This window comes from Myotis brandtii, unplaced genomic scaffold, assembly GCF_000412655.1.
Source record: "Myotis brandtii unplaced genomic scaffold, ASM41265v1 scaffold575, whole genome shotgun sequence".
NCBI lineage: Eukaryota > Metazoa > Chordata > Mammalia > Chiroptera > Vespertilionidae > Myotis > Myotis brandtii.
Genome location: NW_005370153.1, coordinates 116,422 through 140,711, shown reverse-complemented (window position 1 = coordinate 140,711; position 24,290 = coordinate 116,422). Strand labels below are relative to the sequence as shown.

At 37.5% G+C, this 24,290-nt stretch overlaps 1 protein-coding gene across 2 annotated transcripts in view; it reads right to left on the bottom strand.

Moving 5' to 3' along the window:
* Positions 1-24,290, bottom strand: part of SLC13A1 (solute carrier family 13 (sodium/sulfate symporter), member 1) — a 118,147-nt gene that overhangs the window by 37,851 nt on the left and 56,006 nt on the right. For both annotated transcript variants that reach the window (XM_014549921.1, XM_005878862.2), the window contains exons 7-12: positions 19,190-19,341; positions 12,850-12,969; positions 6,449-6,547; positions 5,893-5,994; positions 2,621-2,727; positions 372-481 (exon numbers count right to left, since the gene is read on the bottom strand). In XM_014549921.1, the coding sequence (XP_014405407.1) occupies positions 372-481; positions 2,621-2,727; positions 5,893-5,994; positions 6,449-6,547; positions 12,850-12,969; positions 19,190-19,341 (690 nt within the window). The remainder of the gene's footprint in view (positions 1-371; positions 482-2,620; positions 2,728-5,892; positions 5,995-6,448; positions 6,548-12,849; positions 12,970-19,189; positions 19,342-24,290) is intronic.

Here is a 24,290-nt window from a genome sequence, read left to right as displayed (position 1 = left end):
AATGACAGGATGAAGTTGAATATAACAAAAGCTTGAATGTCCCCATGTTCTTCTTTGGAGCAGCCTAGTTAATTGTTAAATATCTTAGACGCAGCCCTGGCCAGTGTGACTCGGTGTTTATAGTGTTGGCCCATGCACTGAGGGCTCACAAGTTTGATGCAGGGTCAAGGGCACTTACCTGGGTTGCAAGTTTGCCCCCCAGGCCCAGTTGGGCACTTATGGGAGGCAACCAATAGATGTGACTCTCTCATATTGATGTTTCTCTTTCTCTACCCCCTCCCTCCTCTCACTGTCTCTAAAAATCAATGGGAAAAAATATTCTCCTGTGAGGATTAAGAACAACAACAAAAATCTTAGACACAGATTATTACCTCACAACCATCTGCCAAGGCAAACCCTCCACCAACAAGAATGACTATATCCCAGGGCATGAATTTCTGGAATTCTTTCCAAGTAATCAGTGGAGAGTAATCAAAAGCAACTGCAAAACAAAAACCCTACAGTTACACATTGCTTAAAATATGATATGAGATTGTTTTCTTCATTATTGTAATGGCCACCTCCCAAGGAGTTTTTACTACTCTTATGTTGTTTTAAGATAGGGGAGTTGATCTGGACTTGAGCAATTTCCACCTATCTTAGGTGGAAGATTATATTACTTAAACAGGTCATAACTTGGGAAAATCCTTTAGATTATATTATAGAATGAATTTAGATAAATTATAACATCATTTATAATGCTATTCATTCATTTGATTCCACTAACATCTTTGCCTACTATGAGTAAAACAGTGTATTGGACTATACTATTCTTTGCTATGCAAACTGTCTGTAACATTCCAATGGTTCTAATAGCATAAGTGTTGCATTAATATTCATTAGTATTTATTTGAATGTTTTATTTTTTTTTTCAAATTGCAAGGGTGCAGCATATAACAGGTTCATCAGGATTCCAGTTTAAAGTAATTCAAAACTCAGGTAAAATAATTTAAGTATCATTCATGAGACCCCTAAAATACTCATAAAGCAATTATCTTAAAGATTTCTCTTGATATTTGGTTCCTACTGGCTCCATAGATTTATTGAGAAATAAGATCGCCCATGAACACATTATGTCCATTTATCATTTATGTGTAGCAGTCAGCCTTCTACATGATGAGATTCTAAGGTTACTAATTAGCTTCCTTCCCATCCCTTTTCCCCAAACCTAAACCAAACATATCCTTCACTATTGACAGAAATTTTGCTATTTCTTACTTGAATTAAGACCATATATTCTGTTAAAATGCAAACATCTTTGAAGTGTACCTTTCATGTAAAATGTAACATAATATGTCTTATCTGTTATTTTTAAACCTACTGCAAATGAGTTTATCAGGGAGAAAAATTATTGAAGAATAAGAAGAAAGAGAATGTGAGAGAGGGGCAAGGCTCTCTCTGAGGGGGACTCAGATGTTGCAGCCAGGGATGTTAAGTCAAATATTAGTTCCTCAACACTTGCCCCTGCCAGGCCATGGGGCTTAGATTTCAATGGTCAGAATTCTCAGGGTTTCATAGAAATCAATGCTCTGTAGTGCAACATCTCCTTATACTGCACTTTGAGATGTTCTAGTCTCAATGAAGAATGAAAGGCATTCATTTCTATGCTATACTGTTTATATTTGTCAGGGCCTTGACATCTGACTCATTAGTCATTTATTGATTCTGACTCAAGGATTCAGGTGGGCCAACCCAAGAGCATGAATGAATCCCAGTTCCATTCCAATGGAAGGAAGGAAGGAAGGAAGGAAGGAAGGAAGGAAGGAAGGAAGGAAGGAAGGAAGGAAGGAAGGAAGGAAGGAAGGAAGGAAGGAAGGAAGGAAGGAAGGAAGGAAGGAAGGAAGGAAGGAAGGAAGGAAGGAAGGAAGGAAGGAGAAAAAGAAGGAAGAAAAGAAAACCAACAATTCTACTCTACCAGACTATTTACAGACAATTTTAAACCATTTGTTCCACCCTGACAACATATGAATCTGACTTCCTAAAACATGATGTGTTAATATTCAGATGTAGATGAATCCTATGTTTAAGAAGTGTTTGTGTCTGTGTGTGGGCGGAGTGAGTATACTCACATAAACATGCACACATGTTTGTCCACACAATGAGTGCTCCCTCTGAATACCTTTCTTTCAATTGTGACACTAGGTTATGAGCTAGTGTAGGTTGATCTGCATTTTCTTGAGGACTATTATGAGGCTATAACTCCCTTGAAACTCCTCACCTTTGTAGATCATCAGCATTTAGTACCAAGGGCTCATCATGAAGTAATGACTTGTTCCTACGTTTGCCAATAGTAAGATTAATTCTGATTATGAGAGGAGAAGTGAGCTTATCAAAGACCAAATAATATCACTCATAGCAGAGTCCTAACATGGAGCATAAGGAAATCTACTCCTCACTTCTGCAAAGTAGGATGATCCTTCTTGTAGCAGAAGGATGTGTGCTGCCTAAGGGTTGCAGTGTGCAAACAGGAAGTGTGTCAACATGTCCATCCTGTTTTTCTAAATGCTAACTGAAACCAGTAGAATTTTGTATATTTTTGCTCTTCTGTCAAATTCATTCAAAATTATAAATAATACTCAACCAATTTCTCCTGTAGGTGTAGTTTTAGTCAATTTCTTAGCAGGAATAATAAAGAATAGGAGTCCTATAAGTAAGGCAACAGTTGAGTCTGTAGCAAAACCAGGATACCTGAAAAAGGACAAATGTGTTCATTAACAAATGACATCCAGAATTTGTGGTAACAAAACACTAAGTGACTATGTTTATATCATACAAGTAGTAGTGGTGGTATAGAGTATTTATTTTGGATAATCTGCTCTAAAAATCTATGGATTTACCACTAAATGATTTCCCACTAAATAATTTAGTGGAACTGAAAATTTCAGACCATGTTTCCATTGTTTCCCTATACTTTTTCTTCTTTTTCCCCCCAAAAACCATGTATATACACATGCTGACCTACTAGGCCAACATGGGAAATTTTCCTTTTGGTAAAGCTTACAGATCTGGTAAATAACTTTTTCTTTGAATTATTTATTTTCATTACATTGGCAGAGAATTGATGTTGAAATAATTGTTAGGCTAGGCAAAGCCTCGTATAATTGATTTATAACATCCTAGTATTGAAATGTGGCAAGGCATGAATGTTTCTAGAGTCCTTGAAAGCTCTTTTGTAAATTGTGAAAGTGAATGATCTGTTTTTCTAAGGTATAACATCTGCTTCTATGATTATAAACCCTAGCCATATCATACAAATGAAATCAACCCATTTAATACTTTGCACCCTATGAAACTTAATCAAGAATATTAATTATTAGAATGGCTTATGAGATGCTCATAAGTGATCACTGTTCAAATTAAGAGTGATTCGGGAACAGATGGGGTTTTAAAATCATGAGGCCATTCCAGCAAATAAGACAGGTTCCCAGAAGCCTCATCAGTTAAGAAGCACCTGGAGACTAGATATGAATGAAACAGGCATAAATAATTAGAATTTGGTTTTAAAAGTCAGCCATATTTAACTAGTGAATCTTTGGATTCTGAGAAGAAATCCTTATTCCCTAAAGGTTATTTTGCTACCTTGTCACTCAATGATGCAGGTGTATTATAGAAGCTCTCTACTCCTGTAATTTACTTGAACAAACTAAAATCAAGAAAATGCATTATATTATTCAAGCTGACAATTTATAACACAGTTTGTTTTCCCTAAATGTAGATTTTCTTTCTTGCATTGTTGGGTAAAAAAGCTACCTTGGTGTAATGTATTCAATAAACTTAACTAATCTTACATTGTCATTATTCCTTATTTCTTTTATCTCCGTTATAAGTTACAGTTGGTTTTTTTGCCAAATTAGCTCAGGCATCATGTAATCTGATTTTGTTTTTATGAAGACACATTGGACTCAGTCCAAGCTCAAACAGATGGAATGAAAACATTAGGTGGTAGCTATAAATCTTGATCTCTCATACTAGCTCTGGAACATCTAAATGCCTAAAACCTCTTCATTACAGATAGATTCTATAGAATATACACTTAAAATGAAATCAAGCCATAAATACTGAAATAATTTATTTTCCAAAGATTTTAAAAACTATTATTATTTTATTATGTTTATTTTAGTTTTCATTTGTTCTAAATTAATTTAGGTTGCTTCAGTATTACAAAAGGTAAGGTTACATAAATTTTATTTGCTTTTATTTATATCTTCAAATCCCTTTCTATCTCAAACCTTTGTTCCTTTTACTATTGATTTATCTCAGAATTCTAGGTAACACGTGCACCTGACCATAGCAAATACACTCTATTTTTCTGCTACAAACAAAACATCTCCTGAATTACTTTCCCCTCCTGTAAGGAATAGAAATTAGAAACTGATTACATTGAATTTACTATTGGGATTTCAGCTTTATTTTTATTAGCTGTTGTTTGATTTCATTTAGTTTTTACACATTGGTGTTTAGAAAAGACTCCCCTTACCGAGGATGATAGAAGAGGAATTTTTAAAAGGTGGAAGAATTATTTTTTATGTTGGTCTAGTCCTATTACAAAACTACATAGTACCATCAAACTTTAATCAATCATTTGCTTTCAATAGTTTGCACTGAATAATTGGAAGCTGTCTTTTTAGACCTCTCAGAACGAAAAGGTTTAGTCTTAAAGGAAACAAAAAGTTTATAAAGCTAAAGCAGATTCTTTGAAACATGCTACCACATCGCATTGCTACACTTGTATGCTCACTAGGAATTTGGACTCAGATTTTGCACCTTTAAAAAGTGCTGGCAATGCCTGTATAACCAGATGGCTCTGATTAAAAAAAAAGAATTTCTTTATTCTATGTGGGAATAATATATTTGACTCAAACAATTCTGGTTTCTGCCCCCGAATACATTGATTCTTGCTGGGGGCTGTGAGACAGGAAGTCCAAATCAGAGATCTGCTGAATTTAGAAACTAGATTAATTCAGTGAAGATAGATTGGGAACACAAATCTCAAAACCCAAGTATTTATAATCACATGTGGGATGGCTCTTAATTTAGAAAATTATGCTGCCATCTACCCCCACCCCGCCACCAGTTCAAATGATTCAGCATTGACTGCTGGTATGTAAGACATTGAGAGATAAAATTAACTCTGACCCAGCTTCTAACAGAAGTTTGTAAAATCAGATTTATTATTTAATCAGGAATTCCTTACCTAAAAAACAGGGGCAGGCATGGGTTTATAGTGAATTCGTGTTTAATTGACATACACAGAGAAAAAGACAAGATACTGAACCAAATAAATAATCCCCCATAGAAGTAAAAACAAAACAAAAAAAAATAATTGAGTTGGCAAAAATCACAGAACATGAATTCATACCAGGTTATTAAGAAACATTTTACATAATAAACATTTAGATTGCCTTTCACAGAGGGAGAAGGGCAGCACTATTCTAAGCGCTATAAACTCCATTTTACCCAGGAAGAAATCCAGGGATGTGACCTGCCCAAAGCAAGTGGAAGAGGCAGGAATGGAATCCAAGTGGGGTGGCTCCAAAGTCTACACTCCTAATTGCCACAGAACATGGCTTTCTGGCAGATGCCATTTCTGATTGTGTAGGAATGGAAATAGCCTTGTCTAACGAAGCTTGAATTTTAGTTACATGGTAGTTTAGTTACCTTATCTGAGGCCTTTCCTTAGATTTCATTCCTTATCATTTTTTTTTAATTCCTGAAAGGATTGGAATTAAGAATTCTTTTCAATGGAAAAGAAGAAGAAAATCTCATACACTCCTCCAGAGTTCTAGGAGTCACTTAGGAGAAAAGCAGAGTGCCAAGGAGGAAGGGCTGACAAACATCACAGGAAATGCTTACTCAGTAAAAAGTGAAGACCAACCGGGAAATAACCCAGGATCTCGGCTAAACCACAGCAGGGCCATTACAATGAACAGGACCAAGGTGATAATTTCCTGATACCTGTAAAAAAAATTGCAATCCTTTCATTTATTTTCTCAGTCAGGACATTCGTAGAAACTCCCTGAGCTATTGTCAGGAGTAATCTCACCAGAACACTAGACATTAAAAACTTGATGTGTCGATAATTTGAGCAAATCAGTGCAGTTGGAGAAGGTCTTTACTTTTCAGTGGGTCTGTCAGCTTCTTGTCATCCTCCTGGTAAATTTTATGTAGAGAAAGTGTGTGTTTTGTCGTGTGGAGGAGGTTAGCACTTACTTTCACAAAGGTTAGCAGCACACTCGGGGCTGTTATCGAGTGTTAAAAATACATTACAAATAATTATGTGCTTTTTTGATTTTAATAAATACTTGAATATAAGCTGTGTGTGTGTGTGTGTGTGTGTGTGTGTGTCCATTTCTGATTGTGTAGGAATGGAAATAGCCTTGTCTAAAGAAGCTTGAATTTAGCTACTTACCTTATTCGCCCAAGTTTTTTGTATTCTTGTTTAATCACATCAGCATAAGCCTTTTGTTCGACTGTCTTGGTCTTTCCACCTTTGAACATCTCCTTAAAACTGAAAAGAGTGATTAAGCCAATTAATCATAAGATTCTCCCTTTCTAGAAGATACTCGAGTGAAAGCTTCATAACATACAAATCTCCCTGCTAATAACATAAATCTGAGCTTTTCACCTATACCTCCATCTCCTTCTTTGAATGTCCCCTCCCCCATTTTCTGTTTCTGCCTATTTTGCTCAATTTTCAATGCTTATTTTTGTTCCATATTTTCCTAGCCATCTTCCACCGATCTCTTCCTTTTCCAAGTCCTTTTTCACCATTAATATTTTGCCATGTTCCACTCGTCTCCAATTTAACACTTTATTATGTACCTGTCGTCTATTTTAATATATTTATTATATATCTTGATTGTTAATTGTTGCACATGAGTGAGTTTTATCTCACTAGTTAGATCAATTATTTGAGGGCAGGAGCAGTGTCATAGATGTTTTCTTTGGCCCGGTACCTCTAAACACTGGCATACACGGTAAGTACTTGACTCATCAACTCAACAGCACTTTTGTCAAATTTATGAGACAGTTGGTTGTCAGACCCATCAATTGTCACAAAATGTACTACATTCAAGTCATACACTAGGGCAAGGAGGTCACATACACTGATCACGGACGTAGTCCAATCTGGATCTGTTCTCAGAACTAAAACCAACTCGATCACATTTTTTTTCTTCAAGTTTCTTCACCTCTTATGTCCTAATAGCCTCCACTACATAATTTCTCAACTTACTTCCAACAGTATCTGTCAGTTTATATTCTTTTTAGCTACTTATCTTAGTGACCCTTGTTTCTGGTGACTAATTTTTCTGTCCTGAGGTCCAGGGTCTTCATAACTTTGAACAATCTTTGTGTGAAGTAGGGCTCTACACCAAGATTTTTTAAAAAATCCCTCCAGAGGAAGAAACAAATGAGAAATGCCTATATTCTTAGAGATTATCTCTTGGAATGTCTATGAGTAGCTCCGTTAGATTACATTATATGTAGGTATAAAAAGCACGTCTGGATATCTAATTCAAAGGAATTGAATTCTGGATCTCAAAGAGATCTGCATGCACGTGTTCACTGCAGCATTAGTCACAAGAGTCAAGGTATAGGAACAACTTAAATGTCCATCAACAGACAAATGGATAAAGAAAAAGTGGTTTATATGTACAGTGGAATATTATTTAGTCATAAAAGAAATAAAGCACTGGTACATGCTACAACATGGATGTACCTGGAAGGCATTATGCTAAAATGAAATAAGCCAGACTTAGAAAAATATATACTGTGTGACCTCACTTATATGTGGAATCTAAAATACTCAAACTCATAGAAGCAGAGAGTAAAAATAGTGGTTGCCAGGGGCTGGTGGGGGGTAGGGAAGAGGATGGGGGGGTGTCAGTCACAGGGTACAAAATTTCAATTATGCAAAATAAGTAAATTATAGGACCAATGATTAACAATACTGTATTGTATACTTAAAATTTTGCTAATAGGCTGGATTTATGCTAAGTGCTTTTTACCACAAAGGACAAAAGAAAACAGCAAAGGATGCAGGAGGAATCTTTTGGAAGTGATGAATAAGTTTATGGCATTGATATTAATGAGGTTTCATGATTTATAATTATGTCCAAACACAACAAGTTTTGTATACATTAAGTAGCTACAGCTCTTTCTATGTCAATCATATCTCAATAAAGCAGTTTAAAAAAGAATAAAGCTATAGTATTTTCTTTTGTAAAATTGCTGGGGTAAACATGAACATCTATGAGGGAGTAAATAGGAAAACTGAGGTAGTATGAAGGTAGCTATTACTTTCCTGTGACACTGTTATTCAAACTTGTTTGGACTATTATTGCTTTTGAAGGAGCAGAATTTCCTCAATTCTTCAGTAATCTATAATAATAAAAGCGTAATATACTAATTAGACCAGGCAGCCAAACGACCTTCCGGACAACCTTCCGGATGAAGCTGGGGTTGCGAGGGCCGAGGCAAGCCACTGCACCTGTGAGGGCCGAGCCCCTTGCATGAATTTCATGCATCGGGCCTCTAGTACATTCATAATCACTGTACTGTACACACTCCAACCATGAACATAATAAGGTGGATGTTGTTGCATTTAAGATCAATTAAATTACTGACTAGGTACAGTGTCAAAATTTTATCCCTTGTCACTAATATAAATGCTATTATAAGAGACTAATCTATGGACCTCCTTGAGAACCATCTGTAGAATAGAAAAGTAAAGAAAGGAGTGAATCCCTTTGAAACTACTTCCCACCCTGAAGACTGCATTTGTATTTTGCCACTTTGGTTGGGGACCATAAATAGTTAAGTCGGAAGCCAAATTGGCTTTGCTATAAATGAAGGTTAATGCCTTCACAAAGGAACTGATTAAGCATATGACAACGCATCAACCTCTCCATTTAAATAAGTTCGGTGGCATTGATAGATGAGCTTCTTCGTCCCCAGTATGCTGGGATCATTTATAATGTGAGAGTTAACTGTGTTAACAGCCAACACACTAATCAGAATGTATGGTGGCCTGCCAGAGGAGCGGCTGAGCATTTCTGTTTGTCGATCTAAAACCTCTGGAGGTGAACACCCTGACAGACTGAAAAGGACACTGAAAAATGAGCTGGAGCATGAAGTTGCGCAGTGTCTAACCAACAGTGGACAGCAAGGGGACTGCTTGAACATGCCACTGGCTGTGATTTATGGACTTTGCCTAATGTCTGCACTTCACACGTGTTTTTTTTTCCCTCATGGAAAACATAGTTCCATAGATGTCCCCTTTACCTTTTTTATTTCTCCTTTTTAAATGGGGAGGCCATTTCCAAATAGTGACAATGGTTGCATACATAGTTTATAACAGTGATGGCGAACCTATGACACGCGTGTCAGAGGTGACACGCGAACTCATTTTTTTGGTTGATTTTTCTTTGTTAAATGGCATTTAAATATATAAAATAAATATCAAAAATATAAATCTTTGTTTTACTATGGTTGCAAATATCAAAAAATTTCTATATGTGACACGGCACCAGAGTTAAGTTAGGGTTTTTCAAAATGCTGACACGCCGAGCTCAAAAGGTTCGCCATCACTGACCTAGAGGGTATTATTCTAAGTAAAATAAGTCAGACAGAGAAAGACAAATGCCATATGATTTCACTTATTTGTGGAATCTAAGAAACAAAATAAACAACCAGAATTGAAACAGACTCATAGATACAGAGAACATTTTGATGGTTGCTAGATAGGAGGCAGGTGAGGGATGGGTGAAAAAGATGAAGGGATGAAGAAGTACAAATTGGCAGTTACAGAATAGACATGGGATGTAAAGTACAGTATAGGGAACATAGTCAGTAATACTGTGACAACTCTGAAGGGTGTCAGATGGCTACAGATTTATCGAGGTGACCACTTTGTAAGTTATTTAATGTCTGGTCACTGGCCGGGCTGAGGGCCCCCCCCTCCCCGCCGAGTGCACAAATTTTTGTGCACCGGGCCTCTAGTATATATATATATTTATTTATTTATTTTCCTGTGACACTGTTATTCAAACTTGTTTGGACTATTACTGCTTTTGAAGGAGCAGAATTTCCTCTATTCTTTAGTAATCTATAATAATAAAAGCGTAATATACTAATTAGACCAGGCAGCCAAACGACCTTCCGGACAACCTTCCGGATGAAGCTGGGGTTGCGAGGGCCGAGGCAAGCCACTGCACCTGTGAGGGCCGAGCCCCTTGCATGAATTTCATGCATCGGGCCTCTAGTACATTCATAATCACTGTACTGTACACACTCCAACCATGAACATAATAAGGTGGATGTTGTTGCATTTAAGATCAATTAAATTACTGACTAGGTACAGTGTCAAAATTTTATCCCTTGTCACTAATATAAATGCTATTATAAAAGACTAATCTATGGACCTCCTTGAGAACCATCTGTAGAATAGAAAAGTAAAGAAAGGAGTGAATCCCTTTGAAACTACTTCCCACCCTGAAGACTGCATTTGTATTTTGCCACTTTGGTTGGGGACCATAAATAGTTAAGTCGGAAGCCAAATTGGCTTTGCTATAAATGAAGGTTAATGCCTTCACAAAGGAACTGATTAAGCATATGACAACGCATCAACCTCTCCATTTAAATAAGTTCGGTGGCATTGATAGATGAGCTTCTTCGTCCCCAGTATGCTGGGATCATTTATAATGTGAGAGTTAACTGTGTTAACAGCCAACACACTAATCAGAATGTATGGTGGCCTGCCAGAGGAGCGGCTGAGCATTTCTGTTTGTCGATCTAAAACCTCTGGAGGTGAACACCCTGACAGACTGAAAAGGACACTGAAAAATGAGCTGGAGCATGAAGTTGCGCAGTGTCTAACCAACAGTGGACAGCAAGGGGACTGCTTGAACATGCCACTGGCTGTGATTTATGGACTTTGCCTAATGTCTGCACTTCACACGTGTTTTTTTTTCCCTCATGGAAAACATAGTTCCATAGATGTCCCCTTTACCTTTTTTATTTCTCCTTTTTAAATGGGGAGGCCATTTCCAAATAGTGACAATGGTTGCATACATAGTTTATAACAGTGATGGCGAACCTATGACACGCGTGTCAGAGGTGACACGCGAACTCATTTTTTTGGTTGATTTTTCTTTGTTAAATGGCATTTAAATATATAAAATAAATATCAAAAATATAAGTCTTTGTTTTACTATGGTTGCAAATATCAAAAAATTTCTCTATGTGACACGGCACCAGAGTTAAATTAGGGTTTTTCAAAATGCTGACACGCCGAGCTCAAAAGGTTCTCCATCACTGGTTTATAAAGTCATTTCCATGTAGCAAAAAAGGAGGAAACAGCTGTGGGTCTGCCTATTCCATCGGTTTGGGTTTCTTGTCCCCTGCAGCCTGCATTGCTACCTGTACAACAGAATAGACCCCTGGAGGCGTGGTTTCCAGGAAGGGGCATTTACTATGCAGCTGGCCTCTCCCCACTGATGCCCACCTGCTGAAGTCAGTGACACTCCACACATTGGCTTCAGCGGGAGCACTGCCACATGCTGCTCCCACAATCTGGACACAAATATTTGTTAAAAAATCATCAGTACCATCTCCCCACTACTAATACAATTGCAGCGGTTCTGGAGAAAAACCAGGAAGAGGAATAGAGGGGGGGAATATCAGTCCTTATGTGACTTGACTTGGAAAATGTCGGTGTGGGCATGGAGCAGCACCTGGTCATGGTCTTTTGCTTTTCAAGGGAAGTACAAAGAGCTGATGTCAGTCTCACCTGCTTGGTGGATAGCATGCTGTTTAGAATTTATTCATTTGCCCTGGAAATTAATTAAATAAAGCCCCTATTAAAAAATAATTTGAATTGCTTTATTTTTCAGGAGAAAATCCGCAAGGTTTGGCATACAGCCTCTGCCCCTTCCTTTTTTGAAATATTGTTTTCTATGTTGAACATATAAGCTACATTTTCCATTTTTCTGTGGAGCCCTTTGTAATTTTAAATATTGGCTGTCATTTAAGTCATGTGTCACTTGGTACTTATGGATCACCAAGTTCAGTCCCAGCCAAGGTAACTTGCAAATTCTCCTTGAATGCGTACATTTGACATTTTAGCAGCTCTCGATTGATCAGTGTTTCTTGCCTTGTCTTCTATGTGTTCAACGTGGGCCCATGTGTGTTAGAATTACAACACTGGGCGTGATGTTACTGATCTTCCAGTTAAAGTCTGTTGTCTTACAGTTGAGGATGCTGAGACTGAGAATGGATCAGGACTTGCAAAGGTCACTGGTCTGGCTTGGAGAAGCCACAGCTTTGTCCCTGGTCTCCTGATTCTGAATCCAATGTTCTTTGCACAGGGCTCTCTCAGACCTTTATTTTTTCAAGGACATATCCATTGTGGTGCTAGGGTAAAACAGGAAGCCCTGCATGTTACAGTTTGACATACAGTAGCTCAATAACCTGAGGAAATCCCCACATTAAACCAAGGGGAAGGGCAAAACTTCTTAAAATTTCACTCCTCATCCAAATGAGCTCCTTATGCTTTCCTGGCCTATTAACATGTTATCGGTTGGGGACTCAAAGGAAACCAAGATGGAGTTGCTTTCCACAAACTCTCTTCTGCAGTGAACGTAGTTTATGTGGTGCTCTAGACTATCCTTAAAACGTGTGTTCATACAGGTCAGCTTTGTGGGGAAGAGTAATGCAGAAGTGTAGCTTTGAGAAATAGGTAAGGGAGCAGTGGAGAACTCAGAACCCAGACACCTTCATTTACCTGAGGAACATGGACAATTTACTTACTCGAATCCTAGGAAAAGCCACTGAAGCCAAATCCAGGACAAGAGTAGAATAATAATAGCAGCCGGGAAGGAAAGCAAAAACCACGATCCAAAGTTGATGCATCGACAGCCAGGGTAGCGCCTGTGGGAAAACATGGAAGTAAACACCACGCAGGACTGTGACCTCCATTATCACAACTCTTACACATCTACTGAGAGTGAATACTTTGGATGAAAATTGAATAAACGGCAGACTCTAAGGAATTAGTTTCACTGTGGTGTCTCTTATCTCACTTCCTCATACCCTAAAAGTTAAGTGACTGCAAATATCTGTCTAGAGAAAATATAAATTTCTTTCATCATGAACTATGTAAGTACACTTAATTCTGAAAGGATCCTTTTCTTTCACCTGACACTATGTTTTGGGTGTCTACCATGTGCCATGTACTCTTCTAACTATTGGGGATATAGTGGTGAATTAGATATACATGGTCCAGGCTCTCTTAAAGTTTATATATAAAAGAGGAACACAGCCAATAAACAAGTAAGCATATAATGAATCAGAAAATAAAACAAGATAATGAAATAAAAATTTTAGGGGAAGGGAGAAATTTTATAGAATATGGTCAAGGAAGGGGATACTTGAAATGAGATTTAAATGGCAAGAAGGACCCAGTCATGTACATAACTGGGAAACAGCATTACAGACAGGAAATAGCAAGTACAAAGGCCCTAAGGTGGGAATGAACTTGGAATATTTAAGGATTAGACAGAAGGCCAGTGTGGCTGTGGCAGTGAGCTAAGGTTATAGCGACATGAAATAAAGTCCAAGACGTAGCCAATAGGGGTCGATAATATATAACCTTGTAGGTCATCCAAAGGAATCTGAGGTTTAGTAGAAATGGGATTAGGAGTAGTGGGAACATAGTAAATTAGTGCCATGATCTAATTTAAAGTCTGTGTAAATTTATCACTTACATAAAACATGTTGGCTAGGTGGATTCTCACTATTGAAGGGAGCAAGAGTGGAAGCCAAGGTGTGGTAGGCAGAGTTCCAAGATAAACCCCTGGTGTACATGCCTTCCATGGGTATAGAACTTATGACTATGATGAGATTTCAGTCCCGTGATTTTATGGCAAAAGTGAAGGGTTCTGTAGAGGTAATAAAAGTCCCCATCAGCTGACTCTGAGTTAATCAAAAGGAAGGCGATCTTGGGTGGGCCTGGCGTAATCAGAGGAGCCCTTAAAAGAGGTTTTCCGCTGGCCTAAAGAAGTGAGTTTCCATGTTATCAAAGGAAGGGGCCATATCACAAGGATTTGGGTGTATCTGGTAGTTGCTGAGAGTGACTCCATGCCAACAGTCAGAAAAAAAAGGGGAGGGGCACCTCAGTAATTCAACCACAGGGAAGTGAATTCTGTCAATAACCTGAATGACCTTGGAATAGAACCCTGAGTGTCTTCAGTGATTACAGGCTCAGCTGACACCTTTCAGGCTGGTGAGATCTTGAGCAAAGGACCCAACTAAACTGGGCCTAGACTCCTGCCCTGACCCACTGAACTCATGACCTAATAAATTTGTGTTGTTTTAAGTCACTAAACGCATAGTAATTTTTAACGTAGTAATAGAAGACAAATACATAGGGAAATCGATGAGCAGACAGGAAGTTTTGCCCAGGAATAGGGGAGAGTGAGAGTAGAGATTTTAGTTTAATTTAGATTGTTGGGGAAAAGAACAGAAGGCAACAGCTTTTAATATATTTGGGATAAAATGTAGGAGATGGAGAAAAAGTTTCATTTATTGAAATGAAGTCTGAGGGGAGAATGGCAAAAGAATAAGGGAGTGGTGGATCAGAAATGTTGCTGTGGGCATGTTAACTGGAAATGTCGCTTAATTTTCCAAGTGGCCATGTTGGATAGGCAGTAGATAAATGAGTCTGGAGCTGAGAGGAGAAAGCAAGTTAGGGATCTAAAATTGCTAGATACCAAATGTATAGGTGGTTTCACAAACCATGGAAATGGGTATGATAATTTGGGGAGTAAATGGAGATAAAAGGACCCAGGAATGCACCCTGGAGGCGCTCTAAATTTTAGAGGTCAGGCAGAAGCGTGGGAATGAGCAGAAGACCTAACAAAAATCCTATGAGAAAAGCATTGTATTTACACCAGAAGACACTGAATCTCAGAAAGTTAAGCTAATTGCTCAAGGTCACGGACTGTGTGATGAAGCTGGGTTTTTAACCCAGGAAGAGTGTTTAAATCACAACCTCTTTTCATTAAAGCATAGTGTCCTCAACTGGAGCTCTGAAGTAAAAATAAAATATTCCATATATATTGGAAACTATCCAGAGTCTAGAGTACAAACCTGATGTTTTAAGGACACTTTAGTACATCCTAGAAATGATTACTGCATAACAGAGACATGGTTTGACCGAAAGCATAAATGCCTGTCAATGTTGAAACTCAGGAAAACAGTGTTATTACTTCAGATCTTATGCCCAACTACGCAATGATGAATAATTCTAATGACACACACACAAACTGTCTCAAAAGAATGAATGTGGCTATGGAAATTTACAGCCTTGAAACAGATTTGGGTCATTAAGATCACTATAAGCTAGTGTCCACACTGATCATAGTCTTTTTGATTGGTGACTGTTTTGATTATTTCTGAGTCAAAGCCACTTTTCAGTTTTGTATTTGTGTACTTCCAGAGGTGTCTTTTCAAATATTAACTACGTGCTGTTTATGAGCCAGGCTTAGATTTCTAACAGCAACAACAAAAGTAGCAGCAGCAGCAACAACACTAGCATGATTGACAGTTTCCTGTGTGCCAGGCCCTTTGCTAAGAGCCACATTTGCATTTTTAATCCTCACAATAATTCTAAATTAGAGCTTTGCCCCCATTTCACCGTTGAAAAACCTGATGTTCACAGAAATTAAGCTAATATATGGCAAGATTGAAATCTGAACCAAAGTCTGAGTCCAAACTCTGTAATATCCAAATTTCTTCTATAGTATTGGAAAGAGAAATTCTTTCTGAGAAATATGTATTACTCATTTCTGCAGGGGAAAGTCATGGTATTTTTGAAGGTAACTACTGCTAGGTTTTAACTACTGATTTAAACTACTGATTTACCTTTCCCTCTGTAATTAGTTAAGAAGAGAGATTAGAGATGTGAGCTTCGAATTTGGGGCACCTATAAACTCATTTCTTTTATCATTTGTTGGTCTGTAAACCTATGATAGTTATTATTTAACACATAATTAGTAACAGCGACTGTACTAATCATTGATAATACAAATTCCTTCCAAGCTGCTTTGTATACCCATGTATTTCATAGCTGACCCTCATGAACTGAATAATGTACTTTGATAATCAGCAAGCTATAGAAATTGATTTGTGCTAATGTTCCAGTTTTAAATCTGTTATATTTGTGGGGGTTTTTTATATTTAACTAATAGCTGCTGTATTTGTTAAATAATATTGATGCATCAAAGCTACTCTTGTGAAAACAGTAATTGTACCTAATAAGATTCCCCTTAATAACTTTATTTAAATATCAAAAATATTTAGTTATTTAGATGATTCACAGGAGCAGTCAGCACTTTATTTATGCCTTGGTACAATTCATCTTAACTAATGTTTATTAATCACTTACCTGTGCCCCTTGTGGGCTAAAAGAAAGATAAGAATGAAAATTTTACAAACTTGTAATCATCAGGGGTGGGGGTTGTGCGTGTGTAAAGAAGACAAGTTTACAGAAATGTGAATATCATTTATGATAAGAGGAGATGGGAATGGCAATGGAGGAGGAACTGAACAGAGTTTCCAATAAGATAGCATCCACACAAGTAGAGAAAGAACTTGGCAGAACTGGTGGGTCTTCCAACAACCAGAGTAGGAAGAAATGGCTAATTATAGGGTGGTATTTATTAACAATAGTGTTAGCAAGGGAAGACATTGGGTGATAACTGGAAGGATATATCAGTGTAGCAATGAGTAAGGATCAGGAAGAGAACATTTTGAATTAGAAATGTTTTTCTGTTAATCTTTATTGTTTAAAGTATTACATAGGTCCTCCTTTTATCATCAGGGGTGGGGGTTGTGCGTGTGTAAAGAAGACAAGTTTACAGAAATGTGAATATCATTTATGATAAGAGGAGATGGGAATGGCAATGGAGGAGGAACTGAACAGAGTTTCCAATAAGATAGCATCCACACAAGTAGAGAAAGAACTTGGCAGAACTGGTGGGTCTTCCAACAACCAGAGTAGGAAGAAATGGCTAATTATAGGGTGGTATTTATTAACAATAGTGTTAGCAAGGGAAGACATTGGGTGATAACTGGAAGGATATATCAGTGTAGCAATGAGTAAGGATCAGGAAGAGAACATTTTGAATTAGAAATGTTTTTCTGTTAATCTTTATTGTTTAAAGTATTACATAGGTCCTCCTTTTCCCCCACTAACCTCTTCTAGCCCTCTCCCGTCCTCCCCCAACCCACCAGGCCCTCACCAACCCCTTGTCTGTATCCACGGGTTATGCATATATGCATACAAGTTTATTGGTTGATCTCTTCCCAACCAACCTCCCCTGCCTTCCCTTAGAGGTTCAACAGTCTGTTCATGTTCTATGTCTCTGGGTCTATTGAATTAGAATTTTGCCAACATGCCCCACCCACATACAGTAGGTGAGGCAATGAGACTGCAGAGTGGAAAAGGGGCTGGGACTGGGGCCACCTGCCTCCAAACCCCAGTTCCTCCCTGACTAGATCATCACTTAAATGCTCTGAGTCTCAGCTTCCTTGTGTGAAATGAGAGGGATGTCTACATGGTTTGAAATTTCTGTCTGCATGTTTTCTCTTCTTCCCTGGCATTATTACTCTGGAGGCTAGGTCCTTCTTTTCCAAGACTAATGTTTCTACTCTTGACTTTTAAAAATTAATTACTTATTTTTCAATTACAGTTGATATACCATGTTGTATTAGTTTCGGGTGTACAACCCAGTGAGTGATTAGCAATTTATATACCTTATGGAGTGATCCCCTTGGTAAATCTAGTACCCATCTGACACTGTACATAGTTATTACAATATTGACTATATTCTCTATACTGTACTTTACATCCCTGTGACTATTTTGTAACTGCCAATTTGTACTTCTTAATCCCTTCAACTTCTTTACCAATCTCTCCTCCCTCCCCTGTTCCCCTATGGCAAATATCAGAATGTTCTCTATAGTGATGTATACTCTTGTTGAGTATACTATACATGATGAATGTATACTCATAGAAACAATAAGTACACATGGAGGTCTGTGTTGTTTGGTCCCTAAACGGCTATACCAGTTTTCTTTGTATGCAAGTTCTCATTCTTCCCAGTACAGAGTGATATTTTTTGAGTCTTGGATTTCTTGGAAAAGCGATGCATGTACACATTTTGAAAATACTTTTAGAAATTTCAGTCTGTGAATCTGCTTCTTAGAATGTAGCTTTCCTGCCTCTGAACCTTAATTTTTCTGTAATAATGACCTAAATCCTGTTTCAGGGCATCACAGTGCAGCCCACCTTTCTGGAACTCAGACTATAATTTGTCCTATTAGTACTTGAAAATATATCTTGGGTGTAGAATCAATCTGACCTCTCACATAAAAGCATGGAGTTTCAAACAACTGTTTCAATAGCTCTTACACAGTGCCACGTATTTTTACATAGTTACCTCATTTAATTCTCACAGTAATCATGTGAACTTTGCCTAGTTTAGATATGAAAAATTAAGTCTTGGAGAGTAATGTACTTTTTATTGTTCAAATTCACAAAGTGACTTAATATTGTGGAATATTTAACCCGAGTGTTCTGACATATCCACAGATTCCCCATTTTCTGCAATGGAATGATAATGCAATGCCAAACTTTTATTTAGGGTCATATATCTGTTCCTAGATTACTTTATTGCTGTTATTTCTTGCAATTACTTAATCCTTCAAAGTTTTTTAAATTCAAAGCCATACCTCCAGTAATTAGTACTGTAACTATCTGGCATTCATCATTTAAGTTCACATGTCAGTTCCCAAACACTTTATAAACAGTCCCATGCAAGTAACCCTGTATTGTTTCCTCTAACATTTGCAGTATTGTTTGTAATTTAAAATATTTTCCCTATTTGATTAGAATGGTCAGTCAGGAGTTATCTTTTCTGAGCTGCCTTGGGGAATCTGTAGGCACCTGTTAATTTACTATGTCTTACATATTTAACTCTCAGTAGAAGGGTTAACCCAATAGAGCACCTCTGTCCCTACAGTCTCAAAATTAGGTTAGTTGTGTGCTTTCCATTGATTAAATCACCAATCCAATAATATTACTTACGTATTGAAATGCTCGGCAAAAATCAAGTTGGTGGAGGTACCGGTGATCGTTGTCAGTCCACCAATGGTAGAAGAGTAAGTGATGCACAAACACATAAGCTTACACATCATGTGGTTCTTCTTTGTTGGATATTTGATTCCTGTGACTGCATTCTGTCCAACAAGAAAATGTACTATGAGAACAGCTCTACTGGTAGCCATGACAAGCAGTAATAGCTTTGTTATGGACTGAATGTTTGTGTCCCCCCGCCCCAAATTTCTCATGTTGAAGCCTTACCCCACACTATGATGCTATTTGGAGATGCGACCTTTGGGAGGTAATCAGGGTTAGATAAGATCACAATGGTAGGGCCCTGGTATGATAGGATTAGTGCTGTTATAAGAGGAGATAACAGAGAGCTTAATCTCTCTCCACCGTGTGAGAACACAGAAGAGGTGGCCATCTGAAACCCACGAAGAAAGCCCTCACCAGACAAGGATCCTGCTGCACCCTGACCTTAGATATCTATTTTCAGAATGATGAGACATAAATTCATGTTGTTTAAGCCACCAGTTGATGGTATTTTGTTACGACAGCCTGATAGTACAGCATTTATCTTTCCGTCAGTTGAAATGTAACAATAAAAATATTTAACCCGAAACCACTGAAATATTTTACAAATATAGTTTTATTCCTTTGCTCATGCTTTCTTATTCCTAACCCAACCCTTTCCTTCTTTCTTCCCTTCTCACCATCACTCCCAAATTTTCTGCTATTTTTTCTGCTGAACTGGTAGTACATGGCAGTAAGTTCTTCAACCTCTTTTTGCAGTGTTTCCCTACCTTGATGGCTGGATAACTATAAAATGTTCATGAATAACCCTTCAAAGATCCCAGCCTTCCAGATTTTTTTTTAAAATCTCATTTCCAGAGACCTTCAACTCTGCTCTACCTCAGTCTCTCTCTCCTACAGTTCCACCTTGGACAACAGAACATCCTCAAATGACTCCATCTTGGAAATCTCTATTTCTAATGCATTTTGTTTAAGAATAGGACTTCCTAGGGTGAAAGACAAAAGCAACTTCATTTCTTTTCTCACCTATGCCCAATACAAATACACTTGTGTTGGTCTGATTTTTGCTGTCCCTGGGATGAAATCTGGGGCAGAATCTATAACTTTTCTAGTCACTTTGTTTAATAAAGTCTTTCAATCACATTTAGTAAAAAAGCACTCTCATTCCAGGCTGGTGTGGCTCAGTGGCTGAGCATTGACCTATGAACCAGGAGGTCACAGTTTGATTCCCGGTCAGGGAAAACACCGGGTTGCAGACTCAATCCCCAGTAGGGGCATGTGGGAGGTAGCAGATCAATGATTCTCTCTCATCATTGATGTTTCTAGCTCTCTATCCCTCTCCCTTCCTCTCTGAAATCAATAAAAATATATTTTAAAGAAAGATTTAGAAAAGGCAACTTCATTTGAGTAGTTGGCATGAGCAGTCCTCCATTTAATAGTAAAACTTTAAAATTAGACCTTCTCCCCTGTATCTGGCTTACTTAAAAGCCCATAGTTGGAAGGAAGTTTGTGGGTTTGGCTTTATTGTTCTCTTCTAGCTCCAATTCCTTCCACAACTTGCTAGTGTCAGCTTTTAAATCCTTCATATTTGGAGTGGCAGAGGATGGACAGGATCAGGAAAGGAGTAGTAAGGTTTAGAAGAGGTCTTATTTGATGGATATAATTAAGATATGATGTTAGAACTTTTTTGGCTTGATGGATGGTCAAAATGACCCCTTTATCTGATGAGTACTTTTATGGATTCTTAAGAAATTTCTATCACTCAAATAATAACATTAGAGTCATGCTCCTCCTCTGTAGTTAATGCATCATTTCCACTTGGTTGCTTATGACACTCTTGTGGTTTCTGCATGTGATGGTCCACACACATCTCTTCATGCTGAGGTCAAGTTGCCCTGTATAGAAGCTCTCTTGAGGAAAGTTGCTTTTCAAGTGAACCCAAATACCACTTCTCCCATATGTTCCTGATATTTGGTCCATGGGAAATGGGCACCTCTGCCCTATTGACAATAATAGTGAAGCTGAAACTATATTAGGTAAGGAAATTCAGCCATAGCCTTTCACTTTCAATTTTTTTAAGCATATGTCAATTACTAGTCCATCGATCTCTTGTAGGTTTAGAGAAGAGATTCTCAAGTTCTCCGAGTGGTGGTTTCTCTATCTCACCACCTTGAAGTAAGTGGGAGGCCCTTTCCTTCCCTCTCTAATCCAAACCTAGAGATTAGAGCTGTTTGGGAAAATATTTCAAAGGTAGACTCTCTCTCAGCCTTTTCTCATTTTCAGCACTAAGTTTAAGAGTCTAAAACTAATTTTTGGTCATTTACTTTGCAAGTCCTTTGTAAGTGCAATATGGGAATACTTATAGTATGTGCTTGATATTAGAGTTCATTGGGGATAAAAAGAGTGTCATTTTACTACTATATTAACAAAGAAGTCTGCTCCTTTACCACAGCTTCTTCTTCCAACTTTGCTGTTGAATTACGCCTATCCCTCCTCTCCTTCAACTCTATTGGCATGTCTAGGTCATTGAAGCAACTACTTATTCCCAGTAGATTTGTCTGCTTCCTTTCCTATCCAGTTTAGATTGCATGGTAAACCAATAAAATGACATTTTTAGGCTTTTTAAGAAATTTAATTGAAGTATGATTGACATGTAAAACACTGTACATATTTAATGTATACAATTCGATGAGTTTGGGGATAAGTATATAACATCACCACTATCAATAACTTTCCTAACAAAATCCTAAACTCTCTTGTCTCTCTTTGAATGGTAGTTATGTAGTAAAATTTCAGCTTTGAATGAACCCAACCATTTACTTTTTCTGAGTCATGTCTGCCCCTGAGTAGTCAAGTACTGTTGGCAAAATGATGCACATAACAGAGGAGACTGGGTTCCCTACACTCACAGTCACAAACTTCCACTGCAGTGTCCTGCTGCCTCTCTGTCCCACTGTGTTTCTCTGACCCAATTTCTCTACCTGTCTTCACAAGAAGATTAAAAACCTTCCCTATTTTCTTTCTACCTTCTTCTTAATGCCCCCTCACTCTTCACAGGTAACTTTGCCTGCTGTTCTACAGAAAAAATAGAAGCCAGGAGAAAGATGTCTCACTGTCAAATGCAGTAACCAACTTGCATCTACACTGCCTTCTCCTCCTTTTCTATATGTAGAATAGAGTAAATGTCTCCCTTCCAACTTCTTATTTCTGGACCCCAATCCCTCAGGCCTTCTAAAAAACCATATACAGGTTGCTTTACTGGAATTTTCTCACCAACATTTAATCATTTTCAAGTCATCTTTACAAAAGAAAAGTGTCTTAATCCTCTTAATTAGACTACTACCTTAACTCACCTCCATTTTCACAGCCAGACTACTCAAAAGAATTGTGTACTTCAATGACTCCATTTCTTTAACCACTCCAATCTAGTTTTTGTCTCCTCAACCACCCAAAATGTATTTGCTATGATTATCAATAGCCTCCATGTTATAAAACACAATAGATACTTTTCTGTCTCAATCTCATAGACCTCTCAGCATCACCTAAAAGATTTAATCACTCCTTTCTGCTGAAAACTCTTCTTTGGGCTTCCATGATATCTCAGCCTTGTGGTTTTTCTTCTACATCTCTGCCTGTTCCTCTGTCTCTCTTGTCAGTTTATTTTCCTTTACCCTTCCTCAAAACTGGAATTTCTTGAAACTCTGTCATGGGTACTTGTCCTTTCTCACAGTAATATTTCTCCTTAGGAAATCTCAAATATTTTCACTGTTTTAATGGATATACATATTCCAGACCACCAAAACCTTGTCTTTAGCCCAGACTTCTCCTTTTAGACCTAAATATCCAATTGTCTGTTCAACATAATTTGAATGTCTTAAATAAAACTCCAATCCCTAAAAATGTTCAAAACCAAACTCATTATTTCCTTCCTCAAACCTAGTTTACTGCTATGTATGATAATAGCAGAAGAACTAGCATCACTATAACCGTAATTGCAAACATTGATAGTGTGCTTAGTATATAATAAATATTATTTTAAGTTAAAATCAAATAAATAGTTTAATTCATGTTATTCTTACAATACACTGAAGTTAGCACTATTATTATCCCACTCAACACATGAAGACATGATACCCAGAGAGCTGGCTTGCTCAAGGTCACAGAGCTTGGAATGTCAGACTTAGATTATGAAACCATGTAGAGCTCAGCTACTATTCTAGATTGCTTGTCCTCCTTGAAACCATTCTCTTCCTTATACCACCACGTCATCTCAGTTTTATCTACTTAAATATTTCTGGACTCTGTTCAGTTTTTTCCATCCCCATTATTGTGTTGGTCTAAGTTGACATCATCTCTAATTTGGGTTACTGTAATAGTCTCCATATGGGCCTCCTTGCATCAACTCTGGCCTATTTCAGATCTATTCTATACACTGCAGCCTTCTAAAAAAATCTAGATGTATTTAAGATATATACAAAGAGGAGGATCGCCCTGTCCCGTAGCTGAATGTAACATTGCAACTGAGAGATCTTTCTGAGAAATCACTATCAGAAAAAGTTCCTACTCACAAAAAGCCATAATGGATATGGAAATGGCACTTAGCATGACAAGGTCAGGTGCATTGAGTTGTAATTTGCCTTTCACTTTCTAATTAATTTAAAGGTTAGCCCCCAGGGGTCTTTACTCTTTACCCCAAAGAAGTTAATTTAGAAATGTCTCCTTTGCTTATATTTCCTAGATGGAAATTATTTGTATTCCCTGTGATAAAAGTTTCCATTGAAAATGTCAAAGCTAAATGGTAAATAAATAAAATAGAGAAACAAGTTTATAAATTCTTATGAGTGAAACAAAGTGAAAATAAGGTTTTAAATATTATTTTACTCTAGGAAAGACTTCAAACACAAATCAGAAAGTGATGTATAATTTGGATATTATTAAGTTGATAATAAGAAAGAAACTTAAAGATGTGATGTGTATATAATTTCTCATTGTCACATCAAAACTTTCAAAAATACTATATATATATATATTAATTTTATGTAATAGCTTA